The following is a 19,927-nucleotide window of genomic DNA, read 5'->3' as shown; positions in this document are numbered from 1 at the left end:
TGGAGCTTGCTCTTTTTGAAACACCCTCCTTTATGGTATTCTGCCTGTGAACTCTATTTTCTGTAGTCTCCTTGAACCCCCCACTCTGCTTCGTCAAGAAGGAGAATCTGCGGGCTCTGACTAGGTTTCCACTCTAAGTATTCAAATATTCTGTGACTTGGGTATACTCGCAGTGCAGTAAGCTAGGAACAATTATAGGGTTCATCTCATATGTTTTCTTTCTCTCAGGGATCATTATCCTGTTCTACCTGATGGCCCATGTCTGAAAATCATTGTCTCATGTATTTGCTAGTTTTTTTGTTTTTTTTTTTTGCCACAGTTACTGCCTTTTATTGAACCAGCAAGGGTATAAATATATATATTATCCCCACACAGTGTGAGATAGGTACTATTACCACCCTCATTTTTACGTGTGAGAAAACAAGAATTTAGTAATTTGCTCAAGGTCACATAGCTGGTAAGTGGCAGAGCCCGGATTCAAACAAGTCTGTAACTCTTAATTCTTACACAATTTTTGGAGTGCCTACTCTTAAAGTGTTCTCTTGACACCGTAGAACATTATGAGAAAAGAACTGCTGCATCTTAGCTCAGGAAATGACCTTTGGTTCTTTCAGGTACAGCCTTTATAATGAGGCCCTGAAGAGTGTGATGACCTTAACAAGGTCATCTCTATGCAAAGGCAGAGCCAGTCTATCCCAGATCGCGGGTGCTCAGTCCACTGGCCAGCATTTCCTCTCCTGTGGAAGCATTGACTTGATGGCAGAGGTGACTCTAAGGCATCTTTTGTGTTTTGGCAAGTTTGCCTCATTCACAGGAGGGAGAATAGCAGAGGACGTTATTAAGGTCACAAATGACCTTGAGGTTCATTCCAGCCTCAGGCATGCAACCTAAGAAGAACACTCCTTAGCCAGCAAGTTGTTCTTTTCCATTCTGTTTCTTGTGCTCAAAGCAAACTGTGAGTTATCTGATGTCTTACAGTCTCTCTTTTCATTTTGTTTATTCAGTTTTGCATGCATGCACTGTGACTAGTTAGGAAGACTACAAGGTCATTTTAGTATTTTCCCAAAGAGACTCAAAGTACCTAACATACTATTGGTAGATTAATTGTAGGAGGAAATGGATTTGAAATACCTTGGCCAAAAGGTGCCTTTGGAAGGGGCCAGTGTACTTGCTGACCTTGGAGTCAGACCTGGGAAAGAATTCTGTCTCTGTAATGTGTTCACCCTCTGTGTGTGTGTTGGCGGGGGGGGTGGGCGTCCAGATTCTTAACCTGTCTGAGCCTTAGTTTCTTCCTTTGTAAAGTAATGATTACTAGTACCTATCTTATAGAGCACTTAATGAAAAATGAATACAATAGCATATGGTAGGTGCCTGTCGCTGAATGGACCTTAATAAGTGAGAGAACACATTACTTTCTTTCCATGAGAGAACACATTACTTTCTTTCCAGAATAGCATAAACTCTTCCTGACAGCCAATTAGAGCTTCCTTGATGAGGAGGCTTTGTAATTATCTGCTCTGTTATGTACAGTAAAATTTCTGCATTGGGCTGGGGTAGGGGGGTTAGTTTTTTAATTGTGTCAGTTGGGAGGGTAAATCGGGTCCCTTTTACTTCATTTGGGCAGTCAGAAGTCCTAAAATTCATATTTACCCAGCAATCAGACTGTTACTTTCCAAGGTAGAAAGCAGTCTGTTTTACTTTTGTACTTAGAACCTTTCAGTGTTTCTTATTGCTCTTTTCAGAGCTCTGCATGATTTTTGGCCCTTTTGTCCCTTTTAAGCCTTAAGTCATAAGTTTTCTTTTACCGATTCTAATCTGGTTTTATTCCTCTTCTTTTCATTTCTCAAACAGGCTGCAGAGCTTGCATTTGTGCTTATTATTCTGTCCCCCGGGGTATGCTTACTCCTTTCTTCACATGTCTAACCATTCTATACCTTTAGCTTATTTATCATTTACTTATTAGGGACTTTCCTGACCAAACTATCTGAAACAGGACCTCCAACATGTTATTCCATCATGTGATCTTGTAGCACTTATAAATGTGCTATAATTATCTTTTTTGTTTAATTCTTTATTTCTTTTATTCATTGTACTTATTAATGGTTAATTATCTTATTTATTTGTTTATATATTTGTTCACTAGAATATAAGCTGTATTATCTCCTTACCACATAGCAGGCATACATTGAATATTTGTTGAATATTCTTTATTTAGATAATAAATTTGTCCCTATTTTGGTACATAATTTTAATGAATTTTATATTTATCTATGGGAAAAATAAACTGTTAAAGAAACTGGATCGATTTGTCTTAATCAGACTTTTAAATTTTTAGCATCATCTCCCTCTGTCATTTGTACAAATAACAATTCTTCTCAACAATTGGTCCCCAACCCAAGTGCCACCTGCCTGATTTTTCTCAATCAAAAGAATTTCTTCTTACTATGTACTGTAGTAACAACTGGCTGTAGGATAGCACTCCTCACTTTCTAATTTTTTCTTGCCTCTTCTAGACTATTTCTTATGAGCAATGACTGTGCACTATACACTTCTCTATTGCCCACATCTTTGAATTAGTGATTCTCCTAAGTCTGAATGCTTAAAATACCCTTTTAAATGATGATTTACATTTGTAGTATGCTTTCTAACTTATGAAGTGCTTTTAAATTTATTTTCTCGTTTAGAGTAATAGAAATTTCTCTGGTGTTAATGGTGTATATTATTGCATACTATAGGTTATGCTTTTTGGTAAAACAGAATAGCATTATTCTGCCCAAAATACCAATAAGGCCCATATTGAGGAATAATGTAGGATCATAACCTGTGAACATTCATGAACAAAACATCTCTCTCTCCTTAATACCAAACTGAAATATTTTATCTCTCTGTCCCCAGCACATGACACACTGCCTCTAATGGAGTAGGTGTACCTGCTCATTAAATATTTAATAAATTTATTAAAAATAAAGTTGGAACTCAGTCGGAGTTTTAACAGTCTATGTTTTTTTTTTTCTCTAAGTTTCTTTGGTACTTCCAACCTCTGGAACAAAACCAAGCCCAAGTAAATCTGTAGATAGTCAAAGGCAACAAAATTCAGAATATCTTGATTTCTAATTACTTTCCATGATAGCTTTGATTCTTTTATACAAGTTGGACATAACTTAGAATTGTAATTTCTGCATTAGATGGGAATTTGCAAGCTATCTAGTCTAACCTTTTTACCTAATTCATCTTATCTCTTGGCTTTATTACTTATGCATGCATTTGTATCTATATTGTTCTTCCTTGGGAACTTCAGAGGTAGTTTGTTAGGTTGAGTTCCTTGTTAGATTGAGAAATATCTGACATAATGTTCTCATAACAATTTTATTTGACATTTTAACACTAAGGATAATTTTTTCCTCTGCACAGTGTTCAAAATATATTTCTCTGGTTAAATGGAGTGGCATTTATGTACAGTGTTTGTCTAGGTTATTCTGTAGACATTATTAGAGAGGACATACTATGGATAGGTCATACTTTGTTTTGTTAGTGTAACAGTAAATTGAACCACATACTAGTTTTTCATGTTGAAATACTAAACTAAGTGTAGATTATTTTTATACCCAGTAAGGTATTAGAAGAGCATATTAGACAGATTTCCACCCAAAGCAATATTATTTATTTAAAATTTAAGAATGTAAACATGGTCTACTTAAATGTTAGTAGCTACTCAATATGTTTGGTAAGAATTTAACTTCAGGTGTTTCTAAATGAAAATGCTCTATTCTTTTCTTTCTAAATATGTTTTTATTTATCCTAAAGTCCAGGAAATAGAAATTTCCTTACTAGGAGACCTGCTACAGTTGTAGGTGAAGATTATGGACGAATGGATGAGAGAAGACATTCAGACTTCATTACTGAAAAGAAATCATTACAACATATTTGGGGAGAAAATAACAAAAAGTTTTCAAATGAAGATATGAACCAGCAAACTCTCAGCCTTCTGTCAGACAATTGTGACTCTTTTATAAGTGAAAATATGATCAATTTATTAAACACAGATCAACAGAAAATAAAGAAAACCTTTGACAAGTGTGGTTATGATAGCACAGGAGATATTTGTGCAGTCATTAGTTCTGATAGAGACCATTTCACTGATAGATGTGTTAGAAGTATTTTTACAGATTCAGAGTGGACTTTTAGTAATTCTACTTTTAAGAAATCAAGTTATTCAGAAAAATGTCAGCCAAACAAGAATTGTCAGAAAGAGTGCAACAATAATGAAAGAAATAATTTTAATACGTCTCTTGAGAAGGATTGTTACCCAGCCAGCTCTGATAAAAGAGGTTGGTGTTATAGATGGAAAATGTAATAATCTATTGGGGCTTTTTTTGTTTTCAGTTTTAATGAATGTGTGTGTGTGTGTGTGTGTAAGAACATGAAATTAAAAATGTAGTGATATTCTGTTATATGACATTGTGGACCAGTGGCATCCCTCTGTATGGGTCATGCTAATAAGCTTCAAATTAGAAGTAGAAATTGTCTATGCTGAAGTTTTATTTCAATGCATAATTTTATTTTTAAAGGAAAATTTGAAAGTGATTACCAAGAGAAGACACCCCAGAAAGAAATACAGAAATATTCAGTGAACCCTATGTAAGTTTTTAGGTAAATCTGGGGAATGCAAATGGGGTCTAATATAATGCATGTTGAAGGATTAAACTGATACAAAGTCAGGTAGGCATATTGCTGTCTGAGGGTGGGCAGACAGGCCTCAAAAATCAATTGTCAGAACCTTGGTAATATCACCCTAGTTGAAAGTTTGGTCCTCGTATTCACCAATGCAAAAATATCTTCTTATCTGAATCATAGTGTTAATTAGAGTTGAGAAAACTGACTTATGCATTCAGGAAATTTACTTACCCACCAGAATGTCAATTTATTAATTTACATTAAGAAATAGAAGGGTGACATATAGGAATGCTTACTGGCATGATGAGCATATTTTCTACCTTTTGGCAGCTCTCCATGGGAAGGTTGCTTGGTTAATATAGAAGCAGAATAAGGGAGTAATAGAATTCAACTGTTAATGGCATAAACAAGCATGTGAACCATTTATGGGACTGAAATTATAGGTAATTAAAGAAAACTTGTAGTTTCAGAATAAGCCTAACTTTCTTGGTAATAATTATGATTTAGTCAAATCTTGGTAATTGAAAATCGTGAATTAGAATAGATTTTTATTTTGGAAGTACTTTCTTATGAAAATATATAAAAATATTTATTAATACAAAGAATTCTTAGATGCCATTTTTATGGGATTGGCACAACAAATTAATTAAAAGTTAGATTCACCACTTATTTAATAAAATATACAACTTAGATTCTTTGTTATCGAACCTCCAAATATTCAAAGACTTAATGAATGAAAAACAGGATGTTAAAACCTGAATTTTAAAGTATATTTTATGGAAGTGATTTAGAACATAGCTTCCAAACCTGTGTGCAGATCCTCATCACTTGAAGGGTGATTTTAAAATACAAAATATCAAGTTTGACCTACACAAAATAAATAGCTTATGAATCTTTATCTTTTAAAAAGCTTCCCTTATAATTCTGATCTTCAGCCAACTTTGGGAATCATAATTTAAGAACAATAATTTTCAGAGGGAATAAAGAATACTCTAATACTGTCTTATTTATAACCCTTAGGGATAATATCCCTTTGGAAGAATTGTGTTCTCAGCAATCGTGGGACTTTAGAATTGGTGAGGTAAAGAACATCTTACATTATCTTTCCAATTAAGTAAGTTGTATTATCATGTCATATTTTAGTATTTGAAATTTACTTTGATTTAAGGTTCTCTCTTTCTGAAAAATTTCTTTTTAGGGTAACTTTTTTTTTATAATTGTTTTACTCTGGGGGAATTATAGCTTAGATCTAGAAATAAAATTAACAACATTTCAGAAACTGTAATGTGCCTTATTTCAGTCAAACCAATATAGATGCATTTAAAGTTCTTTCTGTAAGTCCTATAAAATTTATTCCAAGATGAAATTTCTTTAGGTTTAAATATGCTGCTGGTGAACATATTTAAGAATATTGAATTTAAGAATGCTTAAGTATAGTAAGTCCCCTACATATGAACCTTCAAGTTACGAACTTCCAAAGATGCAAATGTGTAAGTTACATAAATCATATAAGTTAGTTCACATGTCTGGTGTACATTGTCACATGTGTGCATCCTCTACAAAGATTGTGCTTTTGTGTATTTTAGTGTACAGTACTGTATAGAGTTCAGTAGTACAGTATCTTTATTTCAAGCCCAGGATGTCTGGAAGCAAGTGTAAAAGCAGTGGTGATGTAGTTGGTACTGCTAAGAAGCACCAAGAAATAATGATGGAATTGAAGGCCCAGAGAAAGGATGCAGAGAGACAAAAGGAAGAAGATACGAAAACCAGACAAAGACAGTACAAAAAGAATTACTGGCCAATATCTTTGATGAATATAGATGGTAAAATCCTCAACACAGTATTAGCAAACCAAATCCAACAATTTATAAACAGGATCATACACTGTAATCAAGTTGGATTCATTCCAGGGTCAAAAGGATGGTTGGACATTTGCAAATAAAGCAGTGTGCTATCACATTAGAAAAAGGAAGGATAAAAATCACATAATCTTCTAATAAATGCAGAAAAAGCATTTGATAAAATTCAACATCCATTCATGGTAAAAACTCTCATCAAAGTGGATGTAGAGGGAAAATATTTCAACATTATAAAGCCCAATTATGACAGACCTACAGCCAACATCATGTTCAGTGGTGAAAAACTGAAAGCCATCTCACTAAATTCAGGAACAAGATAAGAGTGTCCACTTTCACTACTTTGATTTACCATAGTATTGGAAGTCTTAGCCACAGCAATCAGACAAGAAAAAGACATGAAAGTTATCCAAATTGGAATGAAAGAGGTAAAACTCATTCGTTGCAGATGACATGATACTTTATATAGAGAACCCTAAGGTCTCCACACAAAAACTACTAGAACTAGTAAATGAATGCAGCAAGGTTGTAGGATACAAGAGAAAGTAAAAAAAAAAAAAAAATTCCCATTAAAAATTCACACCTAGGAATAAACTTAATCAAGGAGATGAGAGACCTATACTCTAAAAGCTATAAAACATTGAGGAAGGAAATTGAACATGATACAAAGAAATGGAAAGATATCACATGTTTGTGTCATGGAAGAATTAATTTTGCTAAAATGGCCATACCACCCAAAGCAATCTACAGATTTATTGTAATTGCTGTCAAATGCCCGTGACATTTTTCACAGCACTAGACCAATAATCCTAAAATTTACATGGAACCACAAAAGACCCTGAGTTGGCAAAGCAGTCGTGAGAAAAAAAGAACAAAGCTAGAGGAATTACCCTCTCAGACTTCAAAGAATACTACAAAGCTAAAGTACTCAAAACAGCATGGTACTGGCACAGAAACAGACATATATATCAATGGAACAGAATAGATAGCTCAGAAAGAAACCCACAGAACCTTGGTAAATTAATCTATGGCAGAGGAGGCAAGAATATACAATGGGGAAAAGACAGTCTCCTCAACAAGTGGTGCTGGGAAAACTAGACAGCTGTATGTAAAATAGTGAGATTAGAACATTTCCTTACAACATATCCAAAAATAAACTCAAAATGGTTTAAAGACCTAAATGTAAGACATGAAACCATAAAACTCCTAGAAGAGAACATAGGCAGAACACACTTTGATGTAAATTATAGCAGTATTTTGGGGGGTCTAACGAAATGAAAAGCCAGCCAACAGAATGGAAGAAAATATTTGGAAACAATGCAGTCGACAAGGGATTAATATAAAAAAAATGTAAACTGCTCATACAACTCAATATCAAAAACAAAAAACAAAAAACACAAAAACCACATACCCAATCAAAGAATGATCAAGAACCTGAATAGACTTTTTTTTTTCCAAAGAAGACATACAAATGGCCACATGAAAAGATGCTAAATAGCACTAATTATTAGAGAAATGCAAATCAAAACAGCAATGAGATTTCATCTCACACCTGTCAGAATGGCTACCATCAAAAGGCCTACAAATAATAAATGTTGGAGAGGATGTGGAGAAAAGGGGACACTTGTACACTGTTGGTGAGAATGTAAATTGGTGCAGCCACTATGGAAAACAGTATGGAGGTTCCTTAAAAAGCTAAAAAACTAAAAATAGAGTTAACATGATCCAGCCATCCCACTTTAGTGTATATTTCAGGAGAAAAAGAAAACACTAATTTGCAAAGTTACATGTAACCCAAAATTTATAGCAGCACTATTTATAATAGCCAAGACATGGAAGCAACCCAAGTGCCCATCAACAGACTAATGGATAAACAAGATGTGGGAGATATATATATATATATATATATACACACACAAAATGGAATATTACTTAGCCATTTACAGCAATGTTGATGGCCCTAGAGGATATTATGCTTAGTTAAATAAGTCAAACAGAAAGAAAAATACTGTATAATATCACTTACATGTAGAATCTAAAAAATAATATAAATGAATGTATATGCAAAACAAAAATAGACTCACAGATATAGCAAACAAACTTGTGGTTACCAGTGGGGAAAGGAAAGCAGGGAGGGGCAAATTAGGGGTATGGGATTAAGAGATACAAATGACTGTATAAAATAGATAAGTAATAAGGATGCATTGCAGTGGTCCCCAACATTTTTGGCACTAGGGACTATTTTCGTGGAAGACAATTTTTCCATGGATGGGGCAGGTAGGGGATGGTTCAAGTGGTAATGTGAGCGATGGGGAGCGGCAGATGAAGCTTCACTTGCTCGCCCACCACTCACCTCCTGCTTTGTGGCCTGGTTCCTAACAGACCGCAGACTGGTACTGGTGCATGGCCCAGGGGATGGGGACCCTTGATGTATTGTATAGCACAGATAATTAGAGCCATTGTCTTGTAATAACTTATAATGGAGTATAATCTTCAAAAATACTGAATTACTATGCTGTACACCTAAAGTAATTTTGTAAATCAACTATACTTCCATTAAAATTACTTTCCATGCTTCCAACTTTTGTGTAACATTCTGGTGTCAAACAAACCCAAATTAAGACAATCAGTAGGATACCAAACTGCTCTACTTACTGAGAAAAGGTGTATTATTCAGTGGGACAAAGTTGCTTCATTTCCTCTTATATTTCAAACTCATAGATCATTTGTTTATTCAGTGACTTTTAGTATGCTTGCTTAAGTTTCTTCTGCCCTCCAAATGTAGTATTTTATACCATATCCATCTCTGTGAAGGAATATGAATTTCTCTGATCAAATTTAAAAAAAATTGCTCCTCAGGATTCTGTTAGATTTTAGTAATTGATACATTAAATAAAATTGGAATAAACAAAACTGAATTATGTATAAATAACTTTCCTTTTGTTTGCTAATCGGTGAAAATAGGTTATTTACTATCAAAAAAGAGAGAGAGAATGAGCTGCTATAGAGATTTAGGAGTACTTGAAGAATGGTATCATAGGAAAGAAAAATGGGAGATTTTCAAGGAAGGAAATGTGGTCAGTAATACTAGATGCTATCCTGTTACTCCTTTAAATAACTCATATTTCCTAAATAAGAATAATATAGATATATCCTCTTAACAAATTATGTACAGGTTGGAATCCTTAAAAAACCATCTCTACATCTATGGCAGCTTGAATGTGTCTAGAGCAAGTCAGAAAGAAAATAAGCTCACTGGTGGAACCTGAAGGGAACCAGGTGCTGTGAGTTCTTTAGAGCAGAAATTGGCTTTTAATTTGTGATGCCTAGACAGGGCTAAAGGCATAGTGGAACCCTGGCTAAAATCTTAACTTTTACAAGAGAGACCAAGGCAGGAGTCACCACAAGAGGAAGAAAGGGATTGAGCAGTAGAGGAGCTTAGCTGTACCTGCCTACTGGTTGGGAAACTTCAGGATAGGTAATTCCTACTGAGGCAGAATTAATGAAGAGGGAACAAATGAGCAAACAAAAATCAAAAATCAAACAAAACAAAAACTCTTCTTGGATGGCAGATAGTAGGGAATGGGGAATTAGGGGTGTTCCAAGATCCTTTTGTTGGATATGGAAAGGAATAGGAAAGAATAAGGTGTTGGATATAATTACTTTTGGGTTTTTTTTTCTGGTTTTCCCAATGAGTTTTATTTGGGCAGATCTGGGGACAGGGAGGGCCTGCATCTAAAAGAAGGTATTGGGCCTCTTGGTGGTGAGGCACGGCTTGTGCTGGAGAGGGAGAAGCCGGTGGGGCAGCGGGAACTTGATCTTGGAGTCGTGGAACTGCTTGCCTGCTGCTAAGTGGTCACTTGCTTGCTGCGATCTCCTCTACCTTCAGTGATCTGGATCGAGTGGGCCTGGGTGTGGTGCTGGGCTCCCATGTCTGGGTAGCACTGGGTGACGGTGCTGGCTGTGTTCACAACCCGGTACTCGGTGCTGTGGCAGGCATAGCTCAGCCAGATGCCAAAATTCTTCAGCCGCAGGGGAGATTTCTGGAACACTTGTCCACAGTAGACAATTTCCCCTGAATGCTTTTTCATTTTCAGCTGAGACACAAAGTAGCAGAAGTAGGACTTGGCAACGACATGATTAGGCACAAAGATTCGCATGCAGTGGAAGGGTGACATGCCGCCTTTGGGGGTAAGCAGGCAGTGCTCCACCACCTTGTGCTCTGGAAGTGTGCCTGAGACCTTCATGGCACTCTCTCCGCACTTGCTGCCACCCTGGAAAAAGGAAGCTACTTTATTATGTTTATGGAGGTATAATTGACATATAATAGTTATTTAATTTCAAGTGTACAACATAGTGATGTGATATGTATACATACTGTGAAAAAATCAGCAGGGTAAGTCTAGTTAACATGGATCATCACACAGTTACAAATGTTTTCTTTGGAATGCAACTTTTAAGATCTACTCTCTAGCAACTTTCAAATATAAAATACGGTATTATTAACTATAGTTGCCATGCTGTACATTACATCCCCAGGACTTAACTTATTTTATAAATAACACATTCCTTCATTTTGCCCATACCCCAGCCCCCAACTCTAGCAATCATTAATCTATTCTATCTATGAATTCGGTCTTTTTTTCCCCAGTTTACATGTATAAGTGAGATCATAGGGTATTTTTCTTTCTCTGCCTGACTTATTTCACTTAGCGTGATGCCCTCAAGGTCCATCCATGTTGTTCCAATTGGCAGGATTTCCTTCCTTTGTGACTGAATAGTATTCCATTGTGTATATAAATATGTACCACATCTTTATCTATTCATCCATTGTTGGACACTTAGGTTGTTTCCATGTCTCGGCTGTTGTAAATAATGCTTCAGTGAACATGGTGGTGAGGATAATTTTTTTGAGTTTAGTGTCTTCTTTTCCTTGGAAAAACACCAGAAGTGGAATTGCTAGATCATATGGTAGTTCTACGAGGGTGATTCAAAAATTATCCGCACTCTGGCTGTAGAATTTATTTTAATTAACTTTTAGAAAAGACAAATACCTCATTTTTCGACATAATCTCCTTGCTTTTCAATACGCTTTGTCCATCTGTCAACAAGTTTGCATATTCCCTCATTAAAAAATGTTTTAGGCTGAGCTGCGAGCCACGAATGCACTGCTACTTTCACTTCTTCATCAGAAGTGAATCTGGCTCCTTTTTGATGGCTAACACTTGTGCAACCTTCCTTGAACTTCTGTATCCATTCATACACACTTCACAACAAAACACTTTCTCCATACTGCGCACAAAGTCTTCAGTAAATAATGGCACCGTGTACACCCTCAGACCACAAAAAATGAATCACTGCATGCTGCTCTTTTTTCGTGCAGATCACAAGTGGCTCATCCATTTTTTCTCACAGCACAGTTACAAATGAACAGATGTAACATATTCATACCTGCACAGCAGTGACTGGGGAAACAGTAGCCTTGAACGGCAAGTGCCGATAAGACAGTGCGGCCAACAGAAGTTTTAATATAACTGGAGTGCGGATAATTTTTGACCCAATCTTGTATTTTTAATTTTTTTCTTCCAGTTTTATTACTGAGGTATAATTGACATACAGCACTGTATGAGTTTAATGTATACCTCATGATTTGACATACATCATGAAATGATTAGCACAAGTATAGTGAACATCCACCATCTCACATAGATGCAAAATTAAAGAAATAGAAAAAAAATTCCTTGTGATGAGAGCTCTTAGGATTTACTCTATTTTTTATTTTTTGAGGAAACTCCATACTATTTTTCGGTAGCAGCTGACCAATTTACATTCCATCCAGCAGTGTACCAGGGTTCCCTTTTCTCCACATCCTTGTCAAGTCTTACTAATTATTGCTTGTGTTTTTGATGCTAGCCCTTCTAACAGACGTGGTTTTGATTTGCATTTCCTAAATGATTCACTTTCTTAAGCATCTTTTTATGTACTCATTGGCTGTCTGTAGATCTTCTTTGGAAAAATGTTTGTTCAGGTTGTCTTCTCATTTTTTAGTGGCATTATTGTTTTTTACTTTGAGTTATATGAGTTATTTATATGTCTTGGGTATTAACCCCTTATCAGATATATGATTTACAAATATTTTCTTTCGTTCAGTAGGTTACATTTTCAATTTTTTGATGGCTTCCTCTTCTGTGAAAAGCTTTTCAGTTTGATGTAGTCCCACTTGTTTACACTTTTGCTTTAGTTGCCTTTGCTTTTGATGTCAAATTCAAAAAATCATTGCCAACAGTATATCAAAGATTTTTCCACTTGTGTATTTTTCTAGTAATTTTTTGATTTCAGGTCTTACATTCAAGTCTTTAATCCATTTTGAGTTAATTTTTATGTATGATGTAAGATAGGCATCCATTTTTTCATCCTTTTGCACATGGCTGTTCAGTTTTCCCAGCACCATTTATTGAAAAGACTATCCTTTCTCCACTGTATATTCCTGGCTCCTTTGTCAAAAATTAATTGACCAAATATGTATGGGCTTATTTCTGGGCTTTCTATTCTGTTCCATTTGTCTATGTATCTGTTTTTATGCCAATATCATACTGTTTTGATTACTATATCTTTGTAATATTGTTTAAAATTATGAAGTATGCTGCCTCCAGCTCTGTTCTTTTTTCTCAAGATTGTCTTGGCTATTTCAGTTTTGTTGTGGTTCCATACCGGTTTTATGATTTTTTTTTTCTATTTCTGTGAAAAATATGATTGGAGTTTTCACAGGGATTGCATTGAATATGCAGAATACTCAGTAGAATGGGCATTTTAACAATATTAGTTATTGCAACCCATGATCATGAACTATCTTCCCATTTATTTGTCTTTAATTTCTTTTATTAATGTCCTATAGTTTTTAGTGTACAGATACTTCACCTCTTTCATTAAACTTATTTCTAGGTATTTTATTCTTTTTGATACAATTGTAAATGGGGTTGTCTTCTTAATTTCTTATTCTGATAGTTCATTATTAGTGTATAGAAATGCAGCTTATTTTGTATATGATTATGTATCCTACAACTTTACCAGAGTTTATTTATTGAACAGTTTTTTTTTTTACAACAGTGGAATCTTTAGGGTTTGCTATATATAATATTGTGTTATAAGCAGATAAAGACAATTTTAATTGTTCCTTTCAGTTTTGAATGCCTTTTATTTCTTTTTCTTGTCTGATTGCTCTAGCAAATATTACCAATATTATTTTGAATAAAAGTGGTGAGAGTGGGTATATTTCTCTTGTTCCTGATCTTGGAGAAAAAGCTTTTAGCTTTTCATCATTGAATGTGATATTAGCTGTAAGCTTGTCATATATGACCTTTATTATGTTGAGGTACATTCTCTTTATACCCTTTTGTTGCAGATTTTTAGACATAGATGGATAGGAATTTTTGCAAATGCTTTTTCTGCATTCATATCAATGATTATATGGTTTTTACCCTTCATTTTGTTAATGTGGTATATCTCATTGATTGATTTGTGTATGTTGAACCATCCTTATCCTTGGAATAAATCCTCCTTGATCATGCTGTATGATTCTTTTAATGTATTGTTGAATTCTGTTTGTTAATATTTTGTTGAGGATTTTTCAATTTATACTCATCAGGGTTGTTGGCCTGTAATTTTCTTTTCTTGCTGTATTCTTGTCTGGTTTTTGTAGTGCTGGTCTTATAAAAGGAGTTTTGAAGTGTTCCCTCATCTTCTGTTTTTTGGAAGAGTTTGAGAAGGATTTATATTAACTTTCTTTAAGTATTTGGTAAAATTCATCAGTGAAGTCATTGGTCCTGGACTTGTTTGTTGGGAAGTTTTTGATTACTGATTTAATCTTCTTACTAATTATCAGTCTATCCATGTTTTCTTTTTCTTTATGGATAAGTCTTGCTAGATTGTAGTTTCTAGGAATTTTCCATAATTTCTAGGTTGTCCAGTTTGTCAGTGTTTAGTGTATTGTGTTATGATCACTTGTATTTCTGTGGTATCAGTTGTAGTATCTCCCCTTTGATTTATGATTTTATTTATTTGAGTCCTCTCTTTTTTTGTTGTTGTTGTTGGGTATAAATAAGTTTGTTAATTTTGTTTATCTTTTCAGAAAGGCAGTTATTAGTTTTATTAATCTTTTCTATTGCCTTTTTATTTTCTATTTTATTTATTTCCACTCTGAAGTTATTTTATTTCATCTACTATCTGTAGACTCAGTTTGTTCACTTTCTAGTTCCTTGAGGTATAAAGTTATATTGCTTATTTGAGATCTTTTGTTTATTGATGTAGGTGTTTATCACCATGAATTTCCCTTTTAGAACTGTATTTGCTACATCTCTTAAGTCTTGGTATGTTGCATTTCCATTTTCATTTATCTGAAGATGTTTTCTTCTCTTTTTATTTCTTCTTTGACCCATAGTTGTTCAGGAGCATTTTGTTTAACCCCCATATTTGAATTTTCCAGGTTTCCTCTTGAAATTGATTTCTAGTTTAATACCATTGTAGTTGGAAAACATGCTTGATATTATTTCAGTCTTTAAAAAAAAAAATTTAAGACTTGTTTTGTGGCCTGACATATGATCTGTCCTAGAGAATGTTTCATGTGTACTTGAGCAGAGTGTGTATTTTGTTGCTATTGAATTAAATGTTCTGTATATGACTATTTAGTTCATCTGGTGTGAAGTATCACTTTCTTATTGAATTTCTGTCTGGATGGTCTATCCATTCATGAAAGTGGGGTATAAAAGTTCCCTTCTATTATTGTATTGCTCTCTATTTCTCCCTTTAGGTCTGTTAATATTTGCTTTATATATTTGCTTTATATATTTAGGTGCTGCTGTGTTGGGTACATAAATATTTACAAGTGTTATATCCTCCTCTTGGATTCACCCTTTTTTTTTTAATTAGTGACCTTTTTGTCTGTTATTACAGTCTTTGTCTTAAAGTTTATTTGGTCCGATATATAGTTACCTCAACTTTTGTTTGTTTGTTTGTTTCCATTTACATTTTTCCATCCCTTTACTTTCAGTCAGTGAGTATCCTTACATCTGTAGGCAGCATATAGTAGGGCCTTGTTTTTATTTTATTCCATTCAGCCACTCTGTAATTTTTGATTGGAGAATTTAGTCCACTTACATTTAAAGTAGCTATTGATAGGCATAGACTTACTGCCATTTTGTTCATTTTTTAAATTCCTTTGTGTCTTCCTTCTTTTCTTGTTCTCTTCCTTTGTGATTTGATGATTTTCTGTAGTAGTATGCCTAGATTTCTTAATCTTTTGTGTATGTACTATAGATTTTTGTTTGGGGTTACTATGAGGCTTATATAAAACAACTTATATTTACAGCAGTATATTTTAAGTTGATAAAAACTTAAGGTTGAATGCATTGTAAAGCTCCACATTTATTTTTTATTTTTTTAAAGGTAGTTCCTTGTTGGTTATCTGTTTTAAATATAGCAGTGTGTACATGTCAGTCCCAAACTCCCAATCTATCGCTCACCCTTCCCCTTCCCCCGGTAACCATAAGTTCATTCTCTAAGCCTGTGAGTCTGTTTCTATTTTATAAATAAGTTCATTTTTGTCAGTTTTTTTTAGATTCCACAAAAAAGCAATATCGTAAGATATTTGTCTTTCTCTGGCTGACTTACTTCACTAAGTGTGATAATCTCCAGGTCCATCCATGTTGCTGCAAATGACATTATTTCATTCTTTTTAATGGCTGAGTAATATTCCATTGTATATACGTACCACATCTTCTTTATCCATTCATCTGTCAATGGATATTTAGGTTGCTTCCATGTCTTGCCTATTGTAAACAGTGCTGCAGTGAACACTGGGGAGCATATATCCTTTTAAACCATGTTTTTCTCCAGATATATGCCCAGGAGTGGGATTGCTGGATCATATGCTAGCTCTATTTTTAGTTTTTTAAGGAACCTACATACTGTTCTCCATAGTGGCTGTTCCAGTTTACATTCCAGGCAACAGTGGGAGGGTTTCCACACCCTCTCCAGCATTTATTGTTTGTAGATTTTTTGATGATGGCCTTTCTGACTGGTGTGAAGTGATGTCACATTGTAGTTTTGATTTACTTTTCTCTGATAATTAGTGATGTTGAGCATCTTTTCGTGTGACTCTTGGCCACCTATGTGTCTTCTTTGGAGAAATGTCTGTTTAGCTCTTCTACTCATTTTTTGATTACGTTGTTTGTTTTTTGGATATAGAGGTATGTGAGCTGTTTGTAAATTTTGGAGACTAATCCCTTGTTGGTTCAATGTTTGCAAATATTTTCTCCCAGTCTGTGGGTTGTATTTTCATCTTGTTTGTGGTTTTCTTTGCTGTGCAAAAGCTTTTGAACTTAATTCGATCCCATTTGTTTATTTTTGTTTTTGAGACAGATCGAAAGCTATTGCTGTGATTTATGTCAGAGAGTGTTCTGCCTACGTTTTCCTCTAAGAGTTTTATAGTATTCAATCTTACATCTCAGTCTTTAATCCATTTTAAGCTTATTTTTGTGTATGGTGTTAAAGAATGTTCTAGTTTCATATTTTTGCATGTAACTGTCCAGTTTTATCAGCACCGCTTATAGAAGAGACTGTCTTTTCTCCCTTGTATACTGTTGCCACCTTTTTCATAGATTAATTGACCATAGGTGCATGGGTTTATTTCTGGGCTTTCGCTCCTGTTCCATTGATCTACATTTCAGTTTTTGTGCCAGAACCATACTGTTTTGATGACTGTAGCTTTGTAATATAGTCTGAAGTCACGAAGTCTGATTTCTCCAGCTCCGTTCTTTCTCAAGTTTGCTTTGGCTATTTGGAATCTTTTGTGTTTCCATACAAATTGTAAAATTGTTTGCTCTAGTTCTGTGAAAAATGCTACTGGTAATTTGATAGGGATTGCCTTGAATCTGTAGATTGTCTTATGTAGTATATTCATTTTAACAATATTGATACTTTCAATCCAAAAACATAGTATATCTTTCCATCTGTTTGTGTTATCTTCTATTTTTTTCATCACTGTCTTGTAGTTTTTGGAGTAAAGGTCTTTTGTCACCTTAGGTAGGTTTATGCCTTGGTATTTTATTCTTTTTGATGTGGTGATAAATGGGATTGTTTCTTTAATTTCTCTTTCTGAGCTTTTATTGTTAGTGTATAGAAATGCAACAGATTTCTGTGTTTTAATTTTGTATCCTGCAACTTTACCAAGTTCATTGATAAGCTCTAGTAGTTTTCTGGCAGCATCTTTATGATTTTCTGTGTATAGTATCATGTCATCTGCAGTGACAGTTTTACTTCTTGTTTTCCAATTTGGATTCCTTTTATTTCTTTTTCTTCTCTGATTGCCATGATAGGACTTCCAAAACTTTGTTGAATAAAAGTGGCAAGAGTGGACATCCTTTTCTTGTTCCTGATCTTAGAGGAAATGCTTTGAGCTTTTCACCATTGAGTATGATGTTAGCTGTCAGTTTGTCATATGTAGCCTTTATTGTGTTGAGGCACGTTCCCTCTATGCCCACTTTCTGGAGAGTTTTTATCATAAAGGGATGTTGAATTTTGTCAAAAGCTTTTCTGCATCTATTGAGATGATAATATGGTTTTTATCCTTCAGTTGGTTGATGTGGTGTATCACACTGATAGATTTGAGAATATTGAAAAATCCTTGCACCCCTGGGATAAATCCCAGTTGATCATGATATATGTTCCTTTTAATGTATTGTTGGATTTGGATTGCTAGCATTTTGTTGAGGATTTTTGCATCTAAATTCATGAGTCATATTGGCCGGTAGTTTTCTTTTGGAAGGTATCGTTTGTCTGATTTCTGTATCAGGGTGATTTTGGCCTCATAGAATGAGTTTGGGAGTATTCCTTCCTCTGCAATTTTTGGGAATAGTTTCAGAAGGGTAGATGTAGCTCTTCTCTAAATGTTTGATAGAATTCACCTGTGAAGCCATCTGGTCCTGGACTTTTGTTTGTTGGGTGTTTTTTAAATCACAGTTTCAATTTCAATACTTGTGATTGGTCTGTTCATGTTTTCTTTTTCTTCCTAGTTCAGTATTGGGAGATTGTACCTTTCTAAGAATTTGTCCGTTTCTTCCAAATTGTCCTACTTGTTGGCATATAGTTGCTTGCAGTAGTTGCTGATGATCCTTTGTATTTCTGTGGTGTACGTTGTAATTTCTCCTTTTTTATTTCTAATTTTGTTGATTTGATCCCCATCCTTTTTTTCCTTGATGACTGTGGCTGAAGGTTTATTACTTTTGTTTATCTCTTCAAAGAACTAGCTTTTAGTTTCATTGATCTTTTCTATTCTGTTGTCTCTATCCCATTTATTTCTGCTCTGATCATTATGATTTCTCTCCTTCTGCTAACTTGGGGTTTTGTTTGTTCTTCTTTCTCTAGTTGATTTAGATTTAAGATTAGATTGTTTATTTGTGATTTTTCTTGTTTCCTGAGGTAAGAATGTATTGCTATAAACTTCCCTCTTAGAACTGCCTTTGCTGTGTCCCATAGGTTTTGGGTTATTGTTCTTTCATTTTCATTTGTCACTAGGTATTTTTTTTTAATCTCCTCTTTCCATTGGTTGTTTAGTATCATATCATTTAGGCTCCACGTTTTTGTGTTTTTTTTTTACACTTTTTTTTCTTTTAGTTGATTTCTAATCTCATAGCATTGTGGTCAGAAAAGATACTTGATATGATTTCAATTTTCTTAAATTTACCAAGGCTCCCATTTTGGTCCAGCATGTGACCATTCCCAGGGAATGTTTCATGTGCACTTGAGAAGAATGTATTCTGCTGCTTTTGGATAGAATGCTCTTTAAATATCAGTTAAGTCCATCTGATCTAATGTGTCATTTAAGGCCTATGTTTCCTTACTGATTTTCTGTCTGGATGATCTGCCTATTGATGAAAATGGGGGGTTAAAGTCCCCCACTATTATTGTGTTACTGTTGATTTCTGCCTTTATAGCTGTTAATATTTGCCTTATTTATTGAAGTGCTCCTATTTGGGTGCCTATATACTTAAAATTGTTGTAATTTCTTCTTGGATTGTTCCCTTGGTCATTGTGTAATGTCTTCTTTTGTCTCTTGTAACAGTCTGTATTTTAAGGTCTATTTTGTCTGATATGAGTACTGTTACTCCAGCTTTCTTTTGATTTTTATTTGCCTGGAATACTTTTTCCATCCTTTTATTTACAGTCTGTATGTGTTCCTAGATCTGAAGTTAGTCTCTTGTGGACAGCAGGTATATGGGTCTTGTTTTTGTATCCATTCCACCAGTCTGTGTCTTTTGGTTGGAGAATTTAATCAGTTTACATTTAAGGTAATTATTGATATGTATGTACTTATTGCCATTTTGTTAATTGTTTTGGGTTTG

General features: G+C 34.5%; 1 protein-coding gene and 1 pseudogene across 1 annotated transcript in view; one reads left to right on the top strand and one right to left on the bottom strand.

Annotated features, from left to right (window-relative positions):
* C12H12orf40 (chromosome 12 C12orf40 homolog) overlaps window positions 1-19,927 on the top strand; it is a 57,950-nt gene that overhangs the window by 22,822 nt on the left and 15,201 nt on the right. Inside the window, 3 exon segments of the mRNA XM_057703476.1 lie at window positions 3,805-4,328; window positions 4,569-4,638; window positions 5,695-5,755. Of these exon segments, the coding sequence (XP_057559459.1) occupies window positions 3,805-4,328; window positions 4,569-4,638; window positions 5,695-5,755 (655 nt within the window).
* On the bottom strand, window positions 10,266-10,777 carry LOC130833644 (60S ribosomal protein L18a-like; annotated as a pseudogene).

This window comes from Hippopotamus amphibius, chromosome 12, assembly GCF_030028045.1.
Source record: "Hippopotamus amphibius kiboko isolate mHipAmp2 chromosome 12, mHipAmp2.hap2, whole genome shotgun sequence".
NCBI lineage: Eukaryota > Metazoa > Chordata > Mammalia > Artiodactyla > Hippopotamidae > Hippopotamus > Hippopotamus amphibius.
The sequence above is the reverse complement of the archived record's forward strand: the minus strand, read 5'-3'. Positions and strand labels throughout refer to the sequence as shown.